The sequence below is a fragment of the Netta rufina genome (genome assembly GCF_964035555.1).
Source record: "Netta rufina genome assembly, chromosome: 17".
Lineage (NCBI taxonomy): Eukaryota > Metazoa > Chordata > Aves > Anseriformes > Anatidae > Netta > Netta rufina.
This window is the reverse complement of record NC_140141.1, coordinates 14,934,454-14,959,896: the sequence shown is the minus strand read 5'-3', so window position 1 is coordinate 14,959,896 and position 25,443 is coordinate 14,934,454. Positions and strand designations below refer to the sequence as shown.

The window sequence follows — 25,443 nt, the reverse complement described above, 5'->3', positions numbered from 1 at the left end:
GCAAGCTCTGTGCTGGGCCGATGCCCGGGGAGTCCCGGCTGTCCTGGCAGCGCTGCCCTGCCCGCTGCCACGCGGAGCTGCCTGGCACACATGGCACCGCGCGGAGCAGGCGGACGGCAGCGGGGTGCTGCCTCCCGAGCAGCCTCGTGCCTCGCGTGCTGGAGACCCAAGCTGCACCTCGTTTTCTGTCATTTTTCCTCCTCTGTGTTCCTGCTGTTTCCCTGCGCTCTCATGAGCGTTTTCCCCATCCCCAGGCCGTCCCCTGCCGTCTGTCCCCGCAAGGTGAGCCTATTCCCTCCTGCTCCTACCCAGGCCCCTCTCAGCCTTGGGTCTGCAGCTCCTGCCTGCTCCCTGCAGGCACAGCCTCCTCCTGCGGGCAGTCCCTGCGCCTGCTGCCTCTCGGTGTGGGTCTCTGGATCGCTCCCATGACTTTCTTCTGCTCCTTGCTGCCGGAGCCCCCCGCTGGTCCTCTCCAGGCCCTGGTCCTCAGCTCTGCTGCAGCCTCTTCTCTGCAGGACCAGCTGCTCTGCTCGTTCTTCTTCCTTTAGGATGTTGCCTGGCTGCCTTCACCATCCAGTGCAGCCAGACCCTTCCCCACACTGCAACCAGTCGGCTGTGGAGCCCTTCCCCAGCTCGGAGAGCTCTGGGGAGAGGGAGAAGGGGGTGTCAGGACTGGAGTCTCATCCTGACTCCCTGGTGTGCACGTACCCCAGTAATGCTGAGCCCATAGTAGGCAGCCCAGAGGTCCCTTGTAACACATCCTGCACCACGTGTCTGCCCCGTGCTGGGGGTGCAGGGACCCGATGCCTCTGTCCTGTGCTCCCCCACGGGGCTGGCAGCGATGCAGCCAGGGGTTAAGGCTGCTGTCAGCCTCCTCTCCGTTGTTTTATGCCTCACTGCTGTCTCCCCGCCCTCTCAGCTCCTCTCCTCTCTCCTTGGCCTGGTGATTCACTGCTGCCAGGAGCTCAGGGGAGATGTCAGCCCCGTGAGCCAGACGTGTGGGTCTGGGTCTGGGGTCCCTCAGCCGGGATCCTCAGGGGCCACGCTGCCGGCACAGCCCCAGCTCCAAACGGGCCAGGAGCAGCCCCGGGAAGAGCCTGGCACGGCCCTGCCGGAGACGCCCTGGCAGGAGCCCTGTCTGTGGTGCAGCTCCTGGCTCCGGTGATTCCCTCCCCCTGTTCCCGAGGTTTGCTCTGGGGGCAGCACCACGCGGTGCCCCCCCCGTGCCACTGCCAGGATGCAGCTGCAGCCATCGGCGCTTGTAGGGCCAGGATCTCCTGGAGCACCCAGCCTGGGGCTGGGGCACAGCTCCCGGGGGGCTCCTCCCTGTGCTCCTGAGCCAGGGAGACCCACACATCTGCAGGCTCCTGCCCCCTGCCCCCCTTCCAGACCAGCGCCCGGCTGCTGCCGTCCCCCCCCCGCGCGGCCGTGTCGGGGGCTGAGCGCTGCGCCACCAGGGCTGCGTCTGCACCGAGCCGGGGGCCGGGGGCTGGCTCCTGCCTGACGTCACCGCGGAGAAACGGCAGCATCCAGGCTTTTTTTTTTTTTTTTATTTTTTGTTATTATTATTTTTTTCCTCTTCATTTGAATTCCCTTGCAATCTCTGTCCAAAAATAACGCCAGCTTCCTCCCCGGGGATTGCTGTGCATGGCGCTCTGGCTCCCTCGCCCTCCCGTGCGTTAGGCTGACGGCTGCTGAAGGCAGCAATTAGCGGGTGGCACACCGCGGCCTCTCTTAAAAGCCCGTTTGGGCAGCTCAGCACCCTGGTGCTGGGCCGTGCGGGGAGGTGCCCGGCCGCGGGGGGGGGCGCGGAGCCCCGGCAGGCCGGTGGGTGCCCTGCGGAGAGCCCGAGCACCCCGGGGGCTGCGCGTCCCCGGCCCCCCGGGGCCAGGGAACCCCGGGGCGCTGCTGGGCTCCCCCCGGGGCGCACCGGGGGCCCCGCCGCCGTCCCCCCCCGCGCCGCCCGCCCCTCCCCAGCCCCGCACCGAGCCCTGCCCGCCCGCTCCGCATTGCAGCACCGCGGGACCCGCCGCTGCGGAGCCGGGCGGGGGGAGGCTGGGGGGGGACGAGGCCCCCGCTGGGTGCCCCCCACCCCAATCAAGGCCATCGGGGGGGGCTCGTGGGCAGCCCCCCGCAGCCCCGCCCGCAGGCAGCCGGTGCGGATCGGCGCTGGGGGGGGCTGCCGGCCTTGCGGGGGGAGCAGGGCACGGGCAGGATCAGGCCCCCGGCCCCCCCCCGCCCGGCGGGGCGGTGCTAGACGGGGTCCCCCAGCCCCTCTGCACCTCCGCGGGGACCGCCCAGGGGGGGCCGGGGGGCCCAGGAGATCCCGGGGGAGTCCCAGGGGGTCCCGGGGGGGTCCTAGGGGGGTGTCAGGGGGTCCCAGGGGGGGTCCCAGCACACCTAGGCAGGAAGGCACCGGGTGAACAGAGGCCACCAGAGCTCTGTGCCATGGGGACGGGCAGCTGGGGACACTGTGGGGCTGCACCAGGGCAGGATCCGGCCCCAGGGATCTGTGCCCAGAGGTGCTGAGGCCCCACAGCGAGGTGCCCGGCTCCAGCTCTCCCCTGTGCCACCACAGCAGCTGTGCAGCAAGGCCACGCCGCTGGCCTCTCTGTGGCTCAGAGCCCCGCAAACGGACTTCAGACATCTAAAAATACAGAACAAGTTGTATTAAGGTTATACCCAACACTACGGCTTCCCACGGAAGTACTTCATCATGTTCAAAAATATTTAATCCCAGCAATTTTCACATTGTTCTTATAAAAACAGACATGTATGAAGGGAAATGAAATGCTTAGTACATTTTTGGCACATTTTTTTTGTTGTTTTTCTTTTTTTTTTTTTTAACCTTTACAAATTACAAACACACATTCATTGTTTTTAAAGGAAAAAACCTAAGTCTCGGCTGTACACTGCAGAGATGCACTAACCATCCCTAGCCTAAAACAGACTCCCGAACACTGTCGTGGTCACAGTTGCCATTCTACAAGGACACAAAAAAAGACTCCGGCAGCCCAGGACGTGCCGGGGTGCCCAGCTCTGGCTGGGGCAAACACCCCCACGTCTGCAGTGACGGAGCGCGGGGACGCTGAGGCCCCGGGAGCGGCTGTTGCAGGGTTCATCCACGGTCAGAGCGGTGCCGAGGGGCTGATTCTGCTCCCTCTACTCCCAGGTTGGTTTCCCGTGCTGGAGCCCAGCCCTGCTGGCTGCCTTTCTTCCCCCGGCAGACCTCCACCTCCATCCCCTGCCTCTTTCCCTCGCCCGGGCTCTGCCCAGCCGCCAGCTCAGGAGCCAAGTGCGAACCTCGAGGGCATCGTGGTGGAGCTGTGCAGCACCGGCCACAGTCCCGGCTTGCCCCAGGAGGAATGTGGAGGCTCAGCTGCTGCCCGAGGCCGGCCCTGGCCCCATCACAGCACTGTGCCCACACCCGGGGCAGGCAGCAGCCCCCCTGCCCCTCGCAGGGGTGGCAGCGGGGAGCCCAGTCCATCGTGCTTACCCTGAGATACTGCCGCGGGGCGAAGGGCCAACACCAGCCTGCAGCCGGGCTTGGGCTTTCCTGGCGATGGCCACGCAATGTTTCTGATGAGAAGCAGGGAGCAGAGGTGCTCTGGTGCTTGGGGAGCGCTCCTGCAGCTCCCGGAGGAGCTGGGCCAGCTTTGGAGAGGCTTTGGGCTGGTGCTTCTCTGCAGAGCTGTGAGTCCTGCTCCTGTCCTCCCCGTCATCCAAAGCAGAGGGGCAGATGGAAGCGGCATGTCCCCCGCAGGTACTGGGCTGCGCCCTGCTCCCTGGCTGTTCTGAGCAGGGCTCCACACCTGGATGCTTTCCTGAGACGTGTCCCACTCCCCGGCACGGGGACGGTCCCCTCGCCTCGGCCGTGCCACCCGGTGCCCACTGCCATGGGACGGGGCCAGCGGGACCCTGCGGCAAACCCTGCGCCTAAGACGGCTCTGAGCAATCACTTGCAGGCTCTTGCAATGGAGACGTTTTTAATTTTTAACAACAAAAGTACTGCAAAACCCCTCTGTGCGTGCGTGGCCGGTGCGGGGGGTGCGGCGCGCAGGGCTCGGCCCCCTCTGCCGCTGCTGCCCGCAGTGGGGTCCAGGCAGACCCCGGGGCTCTGCAGCACACCTATCGCAGTTTAAATAGAATAAATACAGTGAAGAAAACAGTAAAATCTTCAATAAAGAGGCAAAAGGAAAGACAACAGCAGGTCCAGGGGTCCAACCAAACTCCACGTAGTCTCTGGATTAGTTACTGAGGAAGTTCTATGAGAGCACATTAAGTTCGCAGCTGGAGACTCTCGTGGCGCTGTCTTTATATCGAAACTTCGTATTCTCTGGTTTCCTGAAAAGAAGGAAAAACCGTTTTAGGGCAGCAGCTGCATTTTGGGATAACCACCCCATTCCAAGAGGTGCTCCAGGGGTCCCTTTGCTCCCCAGAGTGGTCCCCTCCCTGCCCAGCCCAGGGTTTTTGAAAGCCTCCGGGACCGCTCACGGTTTGTCCGCTTTCTCCCCAAAGTCCTGGTGCCGCACACGCAGCAAACCCTTTGAAACCCTTTGCTCCCAGCCAGCGGAGCAGCCCCCAGGGAGCGAGGGGCCCAGCAGCACTCACCCCTGTCTCATAGATCGGGTTGTCGAACTCCGTTTCTACCGTGATCTGGCTGTAGGGGTGCGAGTACATGAGGGGCAGGCGGAGGCTGGAGTAGTACCGGCACCTGCGGGGCGATGCCAGGGTCACAGAGCTGCATGGTGCTGGGCAAACCCCAGTGCTCGCCCACCCCATCCTCCCACGGGACCCCAGGGAGCCCGAGGGGGCTGCGGGGGTGGCAGGGGGTGCCCGGCTCCCCCAGGGATGCTCGGCAGCCCCAGGCGGTCTGGGGGGACCCTGCAGGGCCCTACCTGGTGATGTAGATGTACGCTCCCCCCAGCAGCAGGGAGATGATCAGCACTGGGATGAAGATGGCCAGGGCCATGTTTCCCCCCTCCAGCGATGTCTCCGCAGCAGCTTCTGCTACTAAAAGGACAAGATCTCTCACGGGGGTTTTTGCCCAGCACCCGCTGCCCCCCCCTCTGCCTCCGCTCCTGCCCTCGCTCCTCGCCCAGGGGACTCTGCCTGGGCTGGAGGCACCCGCAGGAGCCCGCTCCTCCTCCCCTCCCCAGGCAGTCTTGGGGCTTTTTTGTTTCTTTGTTTGTTTTTAATTGGTGGGAACAGAAGTGCTGGGGTGCTGACAGGCCACCTCCCGTTCTTACCCCGCCATCAGAGGGGTTCCTAGGGATGATTATCAATATGCTGATAGGCATTTAATAAATAAATAAATAAAAATAAAAATAAAAATAAAAATAAAAATAAAAATAAAAATAAAAATAAAAATAAAATAATATTAATATTAATGTCCTGCAGGGCTGCACCAGCCCTCCCAGGTGCTGAAGGTGCCCCCTCACCAAACGGTGCCGAGGGCACACACTGGGGCGCACTGCCCAGGCCCTTCTGTGCCCCCCGTGCGCACGCAGTGCTCACTCCCCCAGTTTCAGCCCAGGGGGTTTCTCCTGGGGTGCTGTGGGGTTTTAGGCTGGGGAGCTCCTGGGGGTGCCAGGAGGTGGTGGTGGGGGCTCGGCTGCCTGCAGGGAGAGCTCTGCAGGGAGCCGTGCACGGGGCTCCTCCAGCAGATGTCACTCACCTTCCAGAGCGTGCTCGAAGCTGTCCTGGTTCACTGGAAGAGAAACGGGGAGTTACTGGTAGGGAACTGGGCTCGCACTGCCTGCTGGCAGCTTTCGGTGCTCTGCCTGCTGAGGGGTCACTGCCCCAACCTGCGGCTGCTGTAGGAATCTGAGCTGGGAAAGCACGGACTGAGCTCCCCACACCCCGTGGGGGTCCCGAACTGCTGCAAGCAGTCAGCCTGTGCCAGTGCGCGCACGGTGACTGAGCAGGCTCTGCAAACAGCAGCAGGATGGCTCTGCCTGGGCTGCGCTGCCCTCCGGAGTGCCATCTAATTAGGAATTAAGCAGGAATTAAGAACAACATCCCTGCAGCTTAAGTGGCAACGGGAGGGCCCTCCAGGTCCAGGAGGCACACTGCAACCGCAGCCTGCTCGGACCAGAGCCGAGGGTAGCTCCCAGGGGTTGCTCCAGGGGCCAACCTCTCCCCCCTCAGCCCATGTGGACCCCTGGGGCAAGCATCACTGCTCAGCCTGGGCAAACAGCTCTGGGGAGAGCAGCACAAGGAAAGCAAGAGGACAGCCCAGCACACCCCATGTGGTGCTCACAGGATCAGCTCCCCCTCCCCGGGCCTGGCACAGACACAGGTTGCCCCCGCGCCCCCTTTGCCGCTACCTTTGCAGATGGGTAGCGGGCCGCTCCAGTGCGAGGGCTGGCCCAGGATGCACTTGATGGTGACCTCCCCCATGAGCTCGAAGCCCTCGTAGCACATGAAGGTCAGGGACTCGCCGGGCAGGTAGAGGCGTTTGTAGAGTATTTGGTAGCCGTTTTCCGGCAGTCCCGGGTTGTCGCACGCCAGCGACTCCTCGGCTGGAAGGGAACAACACAGCCCGGGTGAGCCCGAGGGCTGGGAAGGCAGCTCCTGAGATCGCAGCCAGCCTGCCCGCAGGGTGAAACCCTGCACTGCTGCAGGTGGCTGGGCACAGTCTCGGTGCAGGGAAGGTCCCGGGGAGTGGGGGGCAGCAGGAGGAGCTGCCCCAGCGCAGCACGCTTACAGACACAGTGCGGGAGCCGCGAGGTCCAGATGGGCGTCCCCGTCTCGCGGCTGTAGCAGGTCAGCAGCGAGCTGCCCTCCAGCACGAAGCCGGGGTTGCAGGTGTACTGGATGGTGGTCCCCACCAGCAGCACCGGGTCGGAGATGAGCCGGGTCGAGTGCTCCACCTCCCCCGGGTCCGTGCAGTACATAACTGGGGAAAAGAGTTCGTCTGGGTCATGAGCGCGGGGCTGAGACCCAGCAACTGCTGTGAAGGGGACAAGGTGGGGGTCCTGGGGACATGGCGGGGGTCCTGGGGATGTGGTGGGAGTCCTGGGGATGTGGTCAGGATCCTGGGGATGTGGTCAGGATTCTAGGGATATGGTGGGGATCCTGAGGGTGTGATGGTGGTCCTGGAGATGTGCTCGGGATCTTGGGGACATGGTGGGGGTCCTGGGGATGTGGTTGGGATTCTGGGGATGTGGTGGGGGTCCTGGGGACGCAGTGGGGACAGCCAGCACATTGCTCAGGGCCGGCGGAGCAGGGCAGGGCAGTGCAAGGGGCACGTACTCTTTTCGCAGAAGGGGGGGTCGCTGCTCCAGCTGAGGTCCCACTGGCAGGTGAGGGTGTCGCTCCCCACGATGTCGTACCCCGGGTCACACTGGTAGGTGATCTTGGCCCCCCGCACCAGCTCTGTGTGCGACGTGGTCTTCCAGCCGTTCTGGATCTCGGGCAGGTCGGAGCAGGAGTCGTTGCGGGACACCTCTGCAGGCAGAGAGGTGCTGGCTGCCACCCCCGAGCTGCTGCCTGGGGACACACAGCTCCTCGCAGGGCACGCAGCCCTCCCTACAGCTCTGCGGCCCCACACACCGTAATCAGCCCAGCCGGCAGCCTGAGCTGTGCCTGGCATCCTCTGGGCAGGGGGAAGGGGCAGCTGGGGGGGTCTTTGAGTCTCCCCGGCCTCTGACCTTCAAGTTGGGCCAAAATAACACTGCCCTCTTGCAGAACCAGCCTGGAGCAGCTGCACGCTGTGCCCAGCGCCCCGCTCCCCCCTTACCGATGTAGTTCATGATGAACCCTTGCCCCTTCCCGAAGATGAGCCCAGCGGGGTCCGAGTGGAACTGGATGGTGAGGTCGGGGCTGGAGGAGTAGAGCTTCTGGGGGCCGCTGCTGCCGACGTACTGCCCCAGGATGCGGGCGGTGAGCTCATCCCCGTCGTAAATGGTGAGGATGTCGCTGTTGGTGAGGTTCAGGCTGCAAAGCAGAGCTCGGTCAGCCGCGCGCAGTGGTGCGGGACCAAGGGGCAGAGGGGTGACCCCAGCGCCACCCACACCCCTTCCTAGGGCTCCCTGTCCCCAGGGACTCAGCTCCCCTGCTCCTCCAGCAGCAGCCCCCCCCTCCAGCCCCGTCCCCAGCTCCCTGCTGTGGGTGCTGGGGAGGGTCCGAGCCTTCTCCTCGCCGCCCCAAGCCCGGTGTCCCTGCGCCAGGGGAGCTCCCCGGGGCGCCCCGGAGCTCGGGCTGCAGCCGGCAGCCCCCGGGGAGCGGCACCGGCTCCGTGGGGCTGGGGGGGGGTCCCCGCCGTGCGGCAGGGCAGGGGCAGCCCCCAGAAGGGGCGTCCCGCGGCGCCCCCCGCCCGTGGCCCCGCCGCCAGCAGGGAGCGGTGCGGGGCCGCGGAGCGGCGGCTGCCGGCGGAGCGGCGGGGACGGCACGGGGGGAGCACAGAGAAAAAGGGCACGGAGAGGGGGCAGGGGGGGCAGAGAAGGACAGGACAGGGCAGGCAGGGCAGGGAGGGCAGGGAAGCAGCGAGCTCTGCTCCTGAGCCAGCAGCGCAGCGCCGGCCGCATCCCCCGGGCTTGCAGCAGGGATGGGGCTGTCCCCAGCTGCCCCCCCCAAGCAGGAGGGGACAAACGGCACTGGCACTGGGGACAAAAGGCGTTGGCAGGGACAGAAGGGCTCTCTCCTCTCTCCCCAGCAAAGGGCACGGGAGTCCCCAGCTCCTCGCTGCCCTGCCCCGTCCTGCCGGCCAGCAGGGCTCACCAGCAGCGGGGGCACAGCCAGCACCCAGCTCACGGAGGGACAGGGGCTGGGACACCACGTCCTGCAGGGCACAGCACCCACAGCTCCAGCCCCACAGGAGACATCTCCAAAGAAACCTCCCCTGCTAAGCCCAGGCCCAACAAGCGCCCTCGTAGCGCCCTGGGGCCAGCCCCGTGCAGGATGGTGCTGGGGGGCTGCAGCCAGGCCCCCAGCAGGATCCGGCCACCTGCACCTGCTCAGCACCCATGGGCTCGGATGTGTTCGGTCACCCCTGCCCTGCGCATCCGTCTGCCTAACTCGGCCTTGTTTGGAGCCGCCTGAGCTGATCCCCAAACATTTTATTAAGAATGTTCTTGGAAGGCGCCCAGTTAATCCCCATGGCGAGCTGACATTTGTAGTAAATCTCTGCTTTCTGTCAAACATGATTTTCTCGGTGACATTTATGTTTGATGACTTCAAATCGCCTGGCCTCCCGTTCTGCTCAGCCCAAGTGCCCGCAAATCCGTAAGAGCTGCGCTGGGAGCTCCGAGTTGTGATTTTTACAGAAAGCCTTAAAACCTTTATGACTCTAAGCCCATACTTGAAAAAACACTCTCCCTCTTGAAAACCCCAAATAGCACTGAAGGAGATTCCCTTTGCATGGGCAGCATTATCCCACCAAAGGCTCCCCCCGGTGCCAAAGCCCACTGCCCCCCGAGCACCCAGAGGTGCGGTGGGGACGCGGTGCCTGCCCCAGCCTGGGCAGAGGCAGCCGGGGGCTGCCCCAACACAAGGAGCTCCTGAGCAGCACGGCTGGGCTGGCACTCGGAGGGGAACTGGTGCCTTCGGTGAAGCAGTGCAGGTCTCACAGGAGCAAGAAGGCAGCACAGGAGCTGGGCAGAGCCTCGCCTGCCTCCTCACCCCCCCGTTTGCCTCCCAGCACTGCCTGCATGGCATCAGCCCAGGCACCCAGCTGAGGTCTCCTCCTTGCGGATCTCCCCAGGCTTTCCCAGCCCCGGATGCACCAGCTCATGATGAGGCTGTGCTGTGCTCTGAGCTGCTCACGGCTGCATCCATGGCACTGCTCCCTCTGGCTTTGCTTGGGAGAGGCCCAGGAGCCATCTCAGGAACAATTCACTACTGGATGGGTGCTGCAAGGTGATGTAAGATGCAATGCAATGGATGCTGCAAGGTGAAGGGTGCTGCAAGGCAATGGGTGCTGCAAGGCGATGGAAGCTGCAAGAGCACTTTGAATTTCTGGAGCAGCACTTGGTGCTGTGCTGAGCCTCCCTCTGGGTGCTGAGCGCACTGCAGGGGATCAGAAAAGCACCGAGGGGGGAGAGCAGAAGCAGAGGGGGTCCCTGGGCAGGGGGATGCTGCAGCAGAGCGGGCTGGGCCGGGCAGGGCCATACAGCCGTGCCCGGGAGCTACTCACAGCTGGATGTCCAGGAACAGCCGCTTCTCCTCGCCCACGTGCACCCTCCAGACGCAGTCCTCTCCCTCCGCGTAGGGCTCGGGCCAGTTGGGGGACAGGATCACCCCGGCCACGGCCGTCAGCTCCCCGCCGCACATGGCTGCAGGAGAGGCGGGCAGGGTCAGACGGTGCCCGCGGTCTCGGGGCAGGGCCCGGTGTCACCCCACAGCAGGTCACTCACCGCGGCACAGCGGCTCGGTGTCGTTCCAGTAGGGGTCCCGCATGTTGACGCACTCGATGACGGCGGGGCCCTGCTCCAGGGAGTGCCCGGGGTCGCACGTGAACTCCACGGTGGTGCCCAGGTTGTAGGTGGGGTCGGAGGTGGTGAAGTTCCCGTTCTGGATGTAGGGCTCGTAGCAGTGGCCCCGCTCGAAGGCTGTGAGAGGAGCCCCCGGTAGCGGTGCGGGCACGGAGCCGGCTGGGGACGGCGCTGCCCCCCGGCTCCTCGACCCCCCCCTGCTCCCAGCTTTGGGGGTGCTGGGGGAGCCCCAGGGCTCTGCCAGGAACCTGACCCTCCGTCCCCACCATGCACAGCCACGCTGGCACACGAATGGCCTCCTGCACGGTGTGCTTTAGGACTACAACCACTTATCTGTGCTGAGCCACGCAGGTTTAACCAAACCCCGCTTCCTTTGGGAAGGAGTGAGGGCGCTGGGCCGCGGGGCTGGGTCCTGCCCCCCAAAGCCAAAAGGGGGCAGGCACGGGGGGGGCAGCATGGTTTGATGGTGTGCTGGAGGTTTTGGAGTGTAAAGGGAAATCTGTTAACTTGGGGCACAGGTTATTACACTTCAGAAGTGTAATACTTGCGGGATGGGTGCGGTGCCCACGGGAGGGCAGGCAACGTGCACAGGGCAGGGGTCAGGGCAAACCCAGCCCTGTGTGGCACCGAGGGACAGGGCCAGACGGGGCCTTTGGCCGTGGGGGCTGCGCACCTCCCGCAGCCTGACAGCACCTTCGGGTCGGGCTCGGAGGAGCCCTGTGCCAGGCACTGTGCTCACCACCACAGCCCTCTGTTGGAACAAACAGGATTTCACTATTCCTGTTCCTTGCTAGGGAAAATATTCCCAAAACTGCCGCAGCCACAGGAGGTTCGGAGAGCCCCCTGTGCCCAGCACCACGGGGATGGGATCCGCTGGGACCCCTCCTGCAGCCCCCACCACCCGCTGCCCTCGGGCCCACCCTGACAGGGGGGTCACCTTCGAAGCGGATGTTGAAGGCGGTGGCGGCGGCGGGCTCCTCGGCGAGGAAGTCGATGCGGATGGAGGAGCCGTCGCTGATCACGCCCTCGAAGGGCACGCTGTCGGCTCGCAGCGAGTCGTAGAGCACGGCGGAGCGGTTGGAGTCCCCGCTGTACACCACCATCCTGCGCCGGGACACAGCGTGTGAGGGGGCTCTGCCAGGTCCAGTGGGGACAGCACCACTGCCCTGGCCAGCCCCGGACCTGGCTCCTGGCCCCTGGGAGCAGGGACACGCAGGGCTGGGGGGGACCCAGCCCTTCCTCCTCGCACCAGCGCCTGCTCCCCAGCACGCCCAGCACACGGCATTTTAAAGAACTCATGCAAACAAACCTTCACCAACCAGAACAGTCTCTTTTACTGCACCATAAACAGGAGCTTTATCCTTTGGCTTTACTGCGCGCCATAAAGCTGCTTTACTGCCTGTTGCCAGACCGAATTCTAACGCTCTCTAAACACGCGCATCGGTGCCATAAGCGTGTGCTTTCTGCTACGGATGCTGACGGCCTGGGACCTGCAGCACCCTGCACGTGGTGAGGACAGGGCACCTGCACGACCCCCCCCAGCACCAGGAGCACGTCCCCAGGACAGCAAGCAGCCCCTTTTGCTCAGAGACCTTGCCTCCTGCGTGCTTGAATGCCTCCACCAGGACTCTCCTCTCCTGCACCGGGGCCTCCCTCTCCCCCTTCCTCACCGGCTCTCCTCCCAGCACTGCCCCTGGGGCAGCCCTGGCACCAGGAGGGCAGGAGATGGTGCTGAGCCCAGCCAGGGCTTCCAAGCTTTGGTGATATTTGGGCAGCACCCAAAACCCACCCCGCTCCTCGCCCTGAGCAGAACAAAGCTCGGCGTGGACCCCTCCGCAGGCTCCCAGCACCTCACCTGTCCTTCTCGGTCAGCAGCAGCTTCTCGAAGTGCAGGTGCAGCTTCTGGCCCGGGGGGGCCCCGATGGTCCACACGCAGTACATGCTGCTCGACTGGTTGCCTGTGTAGCTGGGCGAGAGGACGCGGCCGATGGTGGCGTTGTGCACGGTGCCGCCGCAGGGCGCTGCCAACGCAGGGCACGGGAGAGGTGAGGGCAGGGGCACGGGGACGTGCGCTTATCTATGGGGGGGCTTCTGCTCCGCAGAGGGGAGAGATGGCGGGGAGCTGACACCCCCCCAGCCATCACGGCTCGCACCTGAGCAGATGGGTTCTGGGCTGCTCCAGTGAGGCCGGGAGGCGTTGATGCACGTGAGCACCCTGGGGCCCTGCAGCTCGTAGCCCAGGTGGCAGTGAAAGTGGGCGATCCCCCCCGAGTGCAGGTCCATGACGGTGACCTCCCCGAAGTCGGGTCTCCGCGGAAAGCTGCAGCTCAGCATGAACACTGGAACGACACCGCACGGCTCCGGGCTGGGCTGCTCCGAGGCGCCCCGTGGCCAGGGCTGGGCACCGGGGGCGTGCTGGATGCGCCCGCGGTGCCACGGGCAGCGCCCGCTGCAGGGCCGGCTGCACCCCACTGCTGCTTCCCACCTGTTACTGCTTCTGGGCAGACCCAGTTTCTATTTTAGAATAAATTTGCCCGAACGCATGCATTTTTTATGGCTTCTCGAGGAAAAAATAGACATTTAGTCAGAGTCTGTGCAGGAAGAGCAGCCGAATGGGGACAGCAAAGGGGCGAGGAGCACAACCGCCACGGCACATATCAGACCCTCTGCCCAGGGCACCACGGAGGCTGCTGCTCACTCCTACCCCATGCACCGGCCTCGGGGGGCACAGCCCGGCACGTTCCCACCCCACAGGGCCTAGGGGCTGGCGGGGGGGCACCTACCCTGGTAGTGGAGCTGGAAGGTGCCCACCGCCTCGTCCTGGAAGGTGCGGAAGTAGACGGAGATGGTGTTGGTGGGGCTGCGGATCACCTGGCCCTCCACCAGCAGCGTCTGGTTGGCCAGCACCACCAGGCTGTCGTCGTCCACGCCGCGGATGGAGAGCACCTCTCCGTCCGACAGGTTCACGCTCTTCACCTGGGGGGAGCAGAGAGCGGTGAGGCTGCGGGGGGTGAAGGCGGCCAGCCCGGGGGACCGGGAGCACGGCCACGTCCCAGCCCCAGGCACACACAGTTCACACCAGGAACCCTCCCCGGGGTCCTGCACCTGCACCCGGAGCGGGCGGGGAGTCACAGCAAACGCACCTAATGAGCAATCCCAAAAGGCTTTAATTATTATTTGGAAAAAGCTGAAGAAGTAACCCCACATTTGCATTTCACGTCCATTTAGCTTAATAAACGGGCTCATATTTCAGCAGAAAGACGCTCATCAGATCGCTTGTTTCCTTAAGTGTGCGAGGACCCGGGCTCTATATTTAGCGCACGCCGCAGCCTCAGCCTGTCATCGCCCCCCTGGCGCTGTTGTGCCGGGAAGGCTTTGTTGCTGCTGCCCCCAGCGTGCCCGTCTCCCCACCCTGCTCCACGCAGATGTGCAGCAGCACGGTGCCAGGGCGCTTCGGCGGCGCGTGGCAGGAGCTGCACGGAGCCGTCCCACGTGCAGCCCCCTCCGATCCGCGGGCAGAGCCAGGCTTCCTCAGCACCGAGCCTGCCTCCCTGCCCCTGAGCTCTGCACGGTGCCAGGAACAGCCCCGGCCTCACCCCGCTGCTTTTGCTGGAGCTGGTGCTGCAGGATGGGGCTGAGCAGGGGCAGAGCCAGCCCGGGCCATGCTTTTAACCCAGGAGCTGCCTTTGCCCTGGTTTGCAGCAGGGAGCCTGTGGCCCAGCAGAGGAGGGCAGCCCCGGAGCCGCCAGCCGCAGAGTTCCTCGCCTCCAGGCTCTGTGCTGGGAGCGTGGCCGGCCTGGCACGCCATGCACACACCACACCTGGCTCAGATGTGCTCGCTAACGAGCGGGGGGAATTAACCGCCGCCGAGGAGGAGTGATGTGGAGTTCGGGATCCAAGAGCAGCTCCGTGGCTGCGTGCCGCGCTAATGACTTCCCTCCAGCTCTCGCTGGGGCAGTTTTGCTTCCCGAGCCGGGTCTGAATCACCGCGCAGCCGTTTCCAGGGTTTCTAACACGTTTTGTTCTGAAATCAAAGATAAACCTGCTCCCCAGCTAGCTTCCTCCGGCGACGGCTGGCATCAGACAGGCTGCCTAGCACCGAGCCGCTCTGGCACATCGGGAAGCGGACGCTGAGGGGTGCCAGCAGAGCACAGCAGCTGAGGACAGCCGGGCAGCTCGGCTCTGCCACTGCCTCCTTCCCTCCCTAAAACTGTTCTGCCCTTGGGGAGGGGGCACATTGGGCTGATGGAGCCCAGAGGAGCAGAGGAAGGCGCAGTGTCCCCCCGGAACCACGGTGTCCCCAGCCCCTTTGTGGGTGCCACGGGGCGCAGGCACCGCTCAGCCAGGCCAGGGCGTGGGGACATCACGGAGAGGGAGGTGGCAGTGCCGGGTCACGGGCACCCCCGGGGGACCCCTTCCTTTCCGGAGCAGCCAGCAGCTCCAGACGAAGGCGGTGGCCGCGCGCCAGGGACCGTCAGCCGCTGCGAGAGGCTCCATCTGCACGGCTTCCTGCCAGGGGCTGCGGAGGACAAGTTCCTGCTCTGATCGGAGACGGAGCCCGTGTCGGCTCCTGAAAAGTCTGCCGGGAAGCCAGGAGGGATCCTTAGCTCAGACTGTCGGGCTTGCTCACCCACTAGAAAAGCTCTTTAGGGAAATGCTATTTCCTGCCAAGAAATTTCAAGATTTAAAAAAAAAATAATAAATAAATACAATTTCACAAAATATTCTTGGAGCTGGCACCTCTGCCACTCCAGCTGCTGCAGGGCCCTGGCCTGGGCAGGGCTGGAGCTCGGCGGGGCCCTGCAGGGTGCCGTGACTGCTGCTGCAGTGCGGGGATGCTGCGGGTGCTGGGGGCACTGCCTGCAGCTCAGCACGGCCCTGGCAGCCCCAGCACCGCGCTGACACCCTGCGGGACACCCAGGCTTTGTGCCCGCTCGTCACCAAAGGCAGATCTCACCCGTACTCCAGAGGGATCAGGATCTGCCCCCAGGAAGCAGAGGGGCCTCGTGCACTGCTCCCAGCGCAGCCGAGGGGCAGCACCAGGGATGTGGGGGCTGTCTCTGCTGGTGCTGCCCCCCAGCCAGGGATGGGTACCATCACCCCAGGTACCAGGCAGGAAACTGAGGCAGGGCTGGGGGTGGTCCCCAGCCCCATCCCCTGCTGTTACCAGCACCGGCACGGCCCGAGCACGGCGTGAGCAGAGCTGCAGGCAGGCTGTGCCCAGGCAGCGCAGCCCCGCTTTCATGATTTCATTTGTCTGGAAGCCTCAGAAGCAGCAGCAAAACCAAACGCGAGGCTCGGGGGGTGGGGAGGCTGATTTTATGCTCCATTAAGATCTCAGCTTACAACGGGAGCAAGGTCAGGAGCGGTGTCACCTGACGGGTTATGGACAGCAGCGCGTTTACAGCGGTGCAGGCTGTCCCCGGCACCCTGAGGACTGGGGGAGGCAGGGTTATGGCCACGGAGATGTGGCCGAGACATGCACGAGTGGCAGCGCGTGGCCCTGTGCCACTGCTGTCACTGCGCTGTGCCGCTGGGACCCAGGCAATGTCCCCATCGGGGCTCGACCCACGGCCACTGCCGAGCCACGAGGGCAGCCCCTTGCACATGCCAGCCGAGGGGATGGCACGGACCAGCTCGCTGGAGCCGCCGCTCTTTGTAACGCCCGTGCCTGGCTACACAGATTAAAAGTTAATGCATTTTAATTGGGTACAAATTGTGGCACGGGGAGAACACAGGCACAACAAAAGGCGGCCGAGCAGAGCACAGAGCCTGAACCGACGGCGTCTGAAACGTGCTGAGGGTGCTTGGCGACCTCTCCTGCCCCTCCGGGCTGCTCCCCAGCACCCCCCAGCCTCCTCCAGGCTTTGGGGCATTTGCACAGTGCCTGCAGGGGGGAGCCTTGCTCACGGAGTGCCGCAGCCTGCCCTTGCATGTTCTGCACTCCCCGTTTGCAGGGCGTGCAGTGCCCATTTGCAGGGCGTGCAGTGCCTGCTTGCAGACGTGGTTTCACTGCCCGTGCCTGCAGCAGGGCAGGATTTTGTCCAAGCGATGCTGGCTGGGGAGGGGACGTGTCGGCCGCGCTGCTTCGCCCCTTCCCACGAGGGCTGAGCGGCGTTTTGCAGATCGCCTGGCAGCATCTCATTGCTAAATCACTTGTACGGCATTTTAGCGCCTCGCTCACAGCTGACGCCCAGGATGTACCAGTTCCCTCGAACAGTTTATTTATTACACAGCCCAAGAAAACTATCTATTTTTTCTCCAGGACGGGCACTTTTAGCAAGCACGGGAGCCCAGGCGGCTGTGCCTGGTCCTGCCCACAGCCCGCTGAGCCCCTGCTGCCATGGTGCAGGGGGGCCGAGCCGTGCTGACCCCCAACCCCTCGACGCATTTCTCACCTGCAGCTCCACGCCGTAGCCCGTGTAGACGGTGACGTTGTAGGTGCACTCCAGGAAGCTGTGCAGGGGCAGCGGGGGGTAGTCGGTGGAGTCGATGTAGCCCTCGGGGTCGTAGAAGCTCACGCTGCAGCGGACTGGGGGGGACGCACGTCAGACACTGCCCCGGGGCCCATGCCCAGCAGCGTGCACCCACCCCACCTCTTTTTCAGTGGAAAACCATGGCCAAGGAAAAAAAGCTTGTCACCGGAGGTGCTCAGGCACTTCTGCAGGGCAGCTTTTGGGGAAATCCATACCGCCAAAGCGCAGAAGGTTCCAGGTGGCCCCAGGTCCCCCACCACTGCTGGACCCCCCCCAGCCCCCTTGGCACAGCTTCCCCATGCCAGCTTACCCGGGGTGGGCTCCGTGGTGATGACGGTGGTGGTGATGATGGTGGAGGTGGTGGTTTCCTGGCTCTCCTCCAGCGTGGAGCCGTTCCCCTCGCTCTCGGTGCTGTCCGTGCGGTTAACAGCAGCACCCGTGGGAGCCACGGTCGGGGCCGTGCTGGCATCACCGGGGCCGCCGGGGAAGGGATGAGCAGCTGCTGGCGGCAGGGTGGACGGGGAGATCTGCAGCACGGGGCGGCTCGTGGGGTCCTGGCCCCCCCAGGGCAGCTCGGGAGGGCTCAGCCCCGGTGTCCCCCCCCCAGCCGCTGCCTCTGCCGGCACGGGCAGCTCCTGGGAGGAGACGGGGAGCCTGGAGCCGGGCACGCTCACAGCCTTGGGGGTCCCCGGCAGGGTGGGCTTGGGCTTGGGGTGCTTCCTGGCTGTGTTGGCTTGCTTTGGAGCCGGCTTTTTCTTGACAGTTTGTTTTGCATCAGCCCCGGGGGCGGCAGCGGGGGCTGGAGGGACGTGGCTCCGCGTGGGCAGCGTGGGTCCCCGTGCCGCCGGCTCCGCGCCGTCCTCGGCCGGGGGCAGCAGGTTGAGGGCTGCGCCCTGCCCCGGCCCCCCGCTGCCCCCCACCTCCTCCACCGGCTGCTCCGTGCCCGGTGGCTCAGGGCTCGCGGGGAGCTGTGCTGCCTCCGGCCTGCCGTCTGCAACAGAGGGGGAAAAGTGGGAATTCGGCAGTGCTGGGCATGAAATCGCAGCTGTGCCCGCGGCACAAAATCAGCCCCCCAGAGAGCGGCGGCTGATTGAATGCCCGCTGCTCTCCCAAACGTGCTTATTACGGGGAAGCAATAATGAACCTGTGCTGATTCCCTGAAAGTTGGCTTTCTGCTGGGGCTCGGTGGCCTTATCGTGCCGTTTCAGAGCTGCAGTTTGGTCTCTTTATCTAGAGGTCAGCTGTTCAGAGAGGTTTGCTCGCTCACGCTGAGTTTGTTGCTCTGCCTCGCCTCTCTGAAAAGCCTTTATTTCTGCAATTGCCATCAGCAAATGCGGTTATTTCAGAGCCTGATTAGCCCGTGGCTCTTCCCTGTTGTCTTCCCCCGCCGCTGCCTGATGGGGAGCAGACACGGTTACCTTCCCCCAGCCCCCCTCACCAAGGCACCGTCCGGACCTGCGAGGCTGCTCCTTGGGCATGGGGGCAAAGCCGTGTGCGGGAGGCAAGGGCAGGCAGAGCCACGCACCACCACCCAGCCGGGGAGCTGACTGCCTGAAAAGTGGGATTCTGTAGGTTTATGCACCACCGGTGGGTCTGGCTGGGCTGCAGCCCGTGGTGTGAAATAAGCTCTAAGCACACCGCAGCCCTGCGAAGTGCTGCAGGAAGCGAGCAGGAGCCGAGCGGCGACATTCCCCATGGAAACAGCAGTTGCCAGGGGAGGCGCGCAACGCGGGCAGGCGATGGGGACGATGTGCGTGGGGACAGGGGGGCAGTGAGGCTCCGGGGCCAAAAGGGGCAGCGAATGCAAACCCAGGGAGGTCAAACCCCAGCAGTGGGGCCGCCTGGGGACGTGCAGCCTGGGGTGTAAGTGGGGGTGTAGGTTCTGCCCCCGCAGCCCCGTGCCCTGCCCCGGCTGTCCTCCAGGAAGGCACGGTGATGATCCTCTGGCTCACCCCAGGCATTTAATTGCAGCTGCTATTACAGAGTCTTCAAACAAAAGCACAGCACTTGTTTAAATTTAGCCTGATTTTCTGCATTTCAGGTTCTAGCAATTAGGGTAGGACTGGCATGAAAAGGAAGAAAGGAGCTTTTTGATGTGAGACCTGGAATGCGGGGACACTTCAGGGCTATTACTGTGGGTGGGTGCAGTGTCCCCGGGGTTCAAGCACCGTTACCATCACCTGCTGACTGTAATGCCTCTGAACATTTGTTTTGGACATGTTAGCATTAGTGCTGCTGGAGCTGTGCAGCACCAGCCGGCAGGACAGAGCAGGACAGCGCGGTCCTGCCGGCTGGTGGCAGTGCTGGCAGCGTGGAGCACCACGGGGCACCGTCAGCATCTCGTGGCAGCCGGTGCCATGGGCACCAGGGCAGCATCAGCAGAGTGTGAGGAAACCGGTGGGTGCCGATGAGCCTCAGCCCGGCTCTGGGCAGGGCTTGCCCACAGCACTGCCCGGCCTGCAGGAGCCTGAGCTGCTCCTGCCCGTGCCACTACGCCTGGAGCACAAGCACCGCCAGCCTTGCTCCTCCCTGCCCGCCCCGAGGATTTCACCCGGAGGAAGCCTGACGGGGAGGAAAGTTGCAGGGCCCTTAACCCCGCCGCGGCGGTGACGCTGCAGAGCGCGCGGCGGAGCTGCTTGTTATGCTGTTCATGATCCTCCGGCTGCTCTGCAGCTCCCCCAGCCTGTTTGTTGCAGCCATCTGTTGCCTCTCATTATATATTTAAGTGCTGATCCTGGAAATACTCGGGCACCCGCTCTGCTTTCCGCAGAGGTGCGCGCTCACGCAGAGGTGACTTGCATGTGGAAAGCTCAGTCCCTGCTTTACGGGGACTTGCTGCATCGGGGCCTTTGCAGGGCTCGGGCTCACGCACTGCAAGGTGTCAGCACCCACCCGGCTGGACCAGGGACACCAGGCGTTGTCACCTGCACACAGGACAAGGAGAAAAGGGTCCAGCAGCGGCAATGGGATGGCGGGGTCTGGCCCCGAACGTCCCAGAGGTCACTGCCACCTCCCTTTGCCACCAAGAAATCAGCCGCACCGCAGCCGGCCCCAGCCACCGAGAGCTTTCTCCCTGCTCCTGTTACGCTTTCCACGACTTAAAATATTAATTCCTTAATTAGCAGTGGTTCAGCAAATTCATTAGCCAATTCCCTTAGCACATTAGGAGACATTTCACACACGGCGTCTGCAGCCTCTGACTTGTGTCAGCTCCGAATCTCGCCCCATCTCCCTGGGGGCTGGGTGCCACGGTCCCCACGCACTGCTCCGTGCTCCCCTCCTCATCCCGCTATGGGCTGATCCTGGTGTTGGGGCGAGATGGGCACCCTGAGGCTGCTCTGCCCTGCCGGAATCTCCTTCAGCTGCCTTCAGCTTTCCCCCCTGGCCCATGGATGAGACCTGCTGCTGGTGCGTGCCCCTGCCATGGCTCTGCCCAGCGGCTCGTGCTCGGCAGCGGGTTCTCCTTTATGGGATGGGATGGGGCTGTCAGACAAGGAAGAGGCCACTGGCCCCAGGACGCTGGCAGGGGGACATGGTGGGGCAGTCGGGGTGTCCCCACAGGATCCTGCGCCCTTGCAGTCGCGGCGCTAGCAGAAGCAGCAGGAAGCGTCCCCAGGTTATTCGCCGTGTGCTCTCCGATTCTTAATGGATGTCGCCGCTAAGCCGTATTTTATGCTTTCAGAAAGTTGACTAATTTCTTATTAGATCCTTTGCCAGGATGCATTTAAACAGTTCTGTCCTTAACAAAGCATGAAATAAAACACTCTGTGTAGCGGCGCTGTAATGAGGTACTTAACGGGCTTTAGTTTGTAAAGGGCAAATGCGTATTTCAGGGAGGCGAATGCCGGCCGGGCTGAAGCAGGGGATGAAGATGTGGGGGGGCTCTGGCATCCCCGATGAATTAGGGCATCCTCCTCACTGCAAGAAAGAGAAGTAACTAGCGATGCCAACTCCTGAGCACATCTCCTCCAAGCCAGCGCCGCGCTCCTGCACGTCCCCGGGGTGCAGGGGCCAGCTGGGCACAGGGCACAGGTTGGCCTGGGCACCCCCACACCTCTTTCCCACCGGCATCTCTGGGCTTGCTGCCTGCTGGAGCCCCCCTGGGGGCAAGAAGCACAGCTCTGAGCCCTGCCAGCCCCGCCAGCTCTGTCTGGGGTGTCGTGGGCTCAATGTCTGACCGCTGCTGCAGCACATCTCTGCCCTTGGAGGGCCCTGAGACAGCTTCCACCTCAACTCTGCATTACAGCCTTTCAGGTGATGTGTTTAAGCAAACATTTACAGGGAAAAAATATTAAGCTTGCAACTTATGCAAGAAATCTGCTCTTCCCCGTGTGCTTTCAGTCTCTGCAGCCACCACCAGCACCGGCTGTGGCTGCCTGAAGTCCCCTGGGTGCTGCAGGATGCCCGTGCCCCTTGCCAGCTGGGAGGCCGGGCTGCGGAGGGGGGGAGCAGCAGGAACCTGCCCGGCTGGCGAAATCCCTTCAGCTCTGCACAATCGATCCGGAGATACTGAGCTGGTGGAAGAGACATGATCGTGTTTGACCTTGATCTAATCTGCTAAACCAGCTCTGCAGAAAGCAGAGCTATCGCAGCCTACAAGGGTTTAGGTTGTCGCCGTATCAGTAACGCCTCGGAGGGGGCTGGAGGCTGGGAGGGATGCTCGGAGCCCGGCGGTGTTTGCAGGCAGCCCCGGGCACCCTGCTCGCAGGGCACCATCCACCAGCTCAGCCCGGGCGGTTTTGTCTCGTGCTTTTGAAGATGTTTCTTTTCCTGCTGCTCAGCAATAAACCTGCTTTCTGTGCACACGCAGCGACAGATTTTAGGTCGTGGCCTGGAATTTGCTTTGATGGCCCAAATGTGCGAACTGAGCGAAGTGTCACGCGTTAAGCAGAGCGGTGAATGAGGCTGTGAGTCCCGGCGACTGAAAAAAAAAGCTAATTAAATGCCAGCCAAAGCTCTCCCCTCTGCCACGATTTCATTTACTACCAGCTCTCGCTCTCCATAAAAGTGAAGCAGCCCTTTCAGGGCTCCCTCAGCAAGAGCAGCCTGCGTGCTGTCCACAAACCCAGGACACATTGATGTGTCCCAACCGGGGTGGCAGGTCCGTGTCCCATGGCCAGCGATGGCACGCGCCTGTGCGCTGCTGGAGCCACGGAGAGCGGGGAAATCTGATTGCTGCCAGGATCTCAGCTGGAGGGGCTTAGAGGAATTAGGGAACTGCAAATGCTTGATAAAAGGATGCTGAAATAATCATAAGGCACTCATTTTGCTGCTGTGCTCCTGAAAGAGCTAAACCGTGAGTAGCTGTATCGCCGGTTCCCATTACTAATACTGATGCTATCGCTGCCTGGCTGCGCGCGCCCCTTCCCAGCCTGCCGGAGGACTGCGGCTTGATTGCTTGAGTTCAGGAGCTGCCGTCCTCAAGGTTTTAGTGAGCTGATTATACCAGAAGCCCTGAGAAGCTTACACGGATGCTATTAACAATGCTGCTCAGACCCCACGCTCTGCGCGCCGGGCTGAGGCGGATTGATGGGGCGCGCAGTCTGCAGGCAGCGCGTCTGCACCAGGCGTCCTGCATGAGCCCAGCCCCAAGTGCCAGGAGCAGTCCTGCACCCCAGTGCATCCCAGTGCATCCCAGTACACCCCAGTGCACTCCAGCACACCCAGCACTCCCCAGTGCACCCCAGCACACCCCAGTACACCCCAGTCTCTGTGTGCCCCAGCCCCTGCAGCGCTCCCTAGGAAGCAGCCAAACCCCCCTGGGGGGAGGACCGCCAGGCCCTGTGGCTGGGGATGGAGGGGATCATGGCTGCAGCTCCCGAGGGGAAAAGCCAGCCCTTGCCCAGCAGCAGCCCCTTCCCAGCTTTCTGTCTTTTTCCTGAGGAGTTCCTTGGCTTCGCCCAGTAAGGACCATGCTCTGAGCACTGCCAGCACCATTCTCACACGGACAAATCTCCTGCACATGCAGTGCTTCAGACACACTGCTGATTAAATCCCAAACTTCCTTCTTCCACAGCTTCATGTAGGGCTGATCCATGTCTCACATGGAAGTGGGACATAAAGAAGACTCCCCTGATGCAACCCATTGCCCGTGTTGCTGGAGGGCAGCACGTGTGGGAAGGAGCACGCTGTGATCCCAGGGGCTGCCACCCCGTGCCCACCTCCAGCGAGCACCGCGGAGATTTCACCGTCACAGAGAAGAGAAAAAGACAGCTTGAGTGTGAAGCAGGGATCTGAAAAAAAGCAGGTTGGGTCCATCAAAACACGCCGGTGAGATGGCTTGGAAACGTTTTGGTTTGGTTTCAAGTCTTAAAACATTTTTGCCTTAAATCTTGAAGAGCAGAAAAAGCTGAATCAAAACAGTCTTTCATTTTCAAAATGTCAAAACTGAGCGATGCCGCCTGGATATCCAACAGGAAATGTGGAACCTGCTCTCCCGCAGTTACTATTTCAGCAAATTAAGTTTTCCAGTGGAAAAAGAAGTTTCCTTAGCATCCTGACAGTTCAACTTATAAGCAAATAAAATAGTAGCAATCTAATCATCAGTGAGTCATACATGTGGGAGCAGATAACTCAGCCAGAGGAGTATCTGCCCCTCGCATCGCGTGGTGCTGCTCCAGCGTCATGCGCAAAGGCTACTTTGTGCGGCAGCGAGCCGGCGAGGAGGGACGGGAAGGCTTCGAGATGGGCTTCATCCAAATGTCCGTATCGCAACCAGAGAAAATAGAAAATAATTCTGCTACGGCTTGAGCTACCGCCAAGAAATGAGCTGCGGCACAGCTGGGGCCTGGAGCGAGCCGCGGGGTGCCGGGGGTCAGGATCCGCTGCGGTTATGGGGGGTCAGAACAACAAAACCCCGACCTGCAGCCCCCCGGGCAGGTGCTGAGGCTGCTGCAGCATCTCTGCTGCCCCACAGGGTGCTGCCCCACAGGGTGCTGCCCCACAGCTTGGGGCTGTGCCGGCCCTGCTGGCTGCCAGACAGGGCTGTGGTTCCCCGGGGATCACCACACGACACCGGCGCTTGGGTGGCCCCGAGGGCTTCAGGGCAGCTTTAAGTCGATGGCGAATTAGCCACGCGCTGGGGCTTATTTATGCTCATAGCACTGTGGTCTGAATATTTCATTTTAAAATTTACATCTGTGTCACTAGCAACGCTCAAATAAGGTTGCCATGGAAACCTCTCATTACAGGCAGAGGATGCTGGCGGCGCGGGGCGGTGGCAGAGCGCCGCGGCCGGGGAGGGCAGGAGGACACGGCCCTCGCTGCCCGGCACCACAGCAGCTCCGTGCTGTCCGTCTGTCCTGCAGGTGAAATGCAGCGTGCAGGGAAAGCAGCACATGGGGAGATCAGGGTTCAGCAGGGTGCTGGAGTCCTCCCTGTCCACAGAGGCGCTGAGCTTGCACCAGGTCCCAACAGACACCACGTCCCCAGGACACCACGTCCCCACTGCGGGGAGCGAGTGGGCGAGGTGCTGGAGAGCTGCTGCTGGGGATGAGGGGGGCTGGAGGGGCACCGGCATTGCTCAGGTGTTCCCAGCAGGGATCAGGAGCAGCTGAAGGATGCTGCAGCCGTGAGCAGGCTGGCAGCTGCAAGAAATCCCCTTCTGAGAGCACTTGGCCTCAGCTCCGGGCTGAGAGGGGCCAAAAAGCCCCGAGGCCAGGCTGAGGGCGAGCAGGGGTTGTGGCAGGGGTTGTCCGGTTGGGGGACATGGGACATTTTGGCAATGAAATGCTTGTCCAAAAACCCACTTTAACGGAGGATCTGTACTGCTTGTGCCTGCCTTGCTTTAGCACAACAAATACACGAATTAAACTTGCAAACCTCTCCCCCCATGCTCCGGAGAAGCTTGTAACTGCTCTAACGATCCGCGGCCGCCTGACAGATGCCTGGAAATTATACACTTCTCCGAGCTATGAGGAAAATGGATTTTCCTCCCCAGTGCTGCTTCATGGAGCCGGAATCGATACAACTTTGACTCGCAGGCATTTGTTTTGGCCGCACCAGCTCCCGTGGCTCCGGGAGCACTTTGTGATGCAGTGGCTGCTGCCTGTGGTCCCCGCGTCCCCGTGGACAGGGCATGGGCACCCCTCTCCCGTGGTGGCAGGGTGGTGGCACGGAGAATTTCCCCTTCCTAGGGCCGGGCTTCACCCGGTGCAAGCAGAAGGCTCCCTGCAGTGTCACCCTGCCCACCAAACCTCCACTCTCAGAGGTGTGCCCCAGGCTGGCCCCTTCCAGCCCCACCACCATGGGACGGGACCTGCCCAGCCCCACACAGCCCCCCCGTGTCACTGCCCCCCGAGCCCCCAGGTCACTCACACAGGGCAGGGGGCGAGGGCAGCACAGCGGTGCCAGGGTGCTGGTTCCTCAGCACCAGCCCACAGGGAGGCAATGGAGCATTCTGGCAGCTTTTCAGGCTACAAATTGAACCGGGGGAAGAGAAGCTCCTTCTTTCTCAACTAATCATCCAGCCTAGTCATCTATATCAGGGTATAAAATTAAATGGGTTCCTAAAGAGAGAGTATATTTAGACA

The 25,443-nt window shown here is 62.8% G+C and overlaps 1 protein-coding gene across 1 annotated transcript in view; it reads right to left on the bottom strand.

Annotated features, from left to right (window-relative positions):
• Positions 1-4,289: 4,289 nt before the first annotated feature.
• SEZ6L (seizure related 6 homolog like) overlaps positions 4,290-25,443 on the bottom strand; it is a gene marked incomplete at its 5' end in the record, with an annotated part of 34,258 nt that continues 13,104 nt past the window's right edge. Inside the window, 16 exons of the mRNA XM_084297077.1 lie at positions 4,290-4,344; positions 4,612-4,714; positions 4,899-5,013; positions 5,678-5,710; positions 6,330-6,524; positions 6,710-6,901; positions 7,258-7,452; positions 7,745-7,941; positions 10,139-10,277; positions 10,359-10,553; positions 11,374-11,540; positions 12,292-12,457; positions 12,590-12,775; positions 13,220-13,412; positions 16,835-16,968; positions 17,223-17,903. Of these exons, the coding sequence (XP_084153203.1) occupies positions 4,315-4,344; positions 4,612-4,714; positions 4,899-5,013; positions 5,678-5,710; positions 6,330-6,524; positions 6,710-6,901; positions 7,258-7,452; positions 7,745-7,941; positions 10,139-10,277; positions 10,359-10,553; positions 11,374-11,540; positions 12,292-12,457; positions 12,590-12,775; positions 13,220-13,412; positions 16,835-16,968; positions 17,223-17,903 (2,921 nt within the window). The 3' untranslated portion in view covers positions 4,290-4,314. The remainder of the gene's footprint in view (positions 4,345-4,611; positions 4,715-4,898; positions 5,014-5,677; positions 5,711-6,329; positions 6,525-6,709; positions 6,902-7,257; positions 7,453-7,744; positions 7,942-10,138; positions 10,278-10,358; positions 10,554-11,373; positions 11,541-12,291; positions 12,458-12,589; positions 12,776-13,219; positions 13,413-16,834; positions 16,969-17,222; positions 17,904-25,443) is intronic.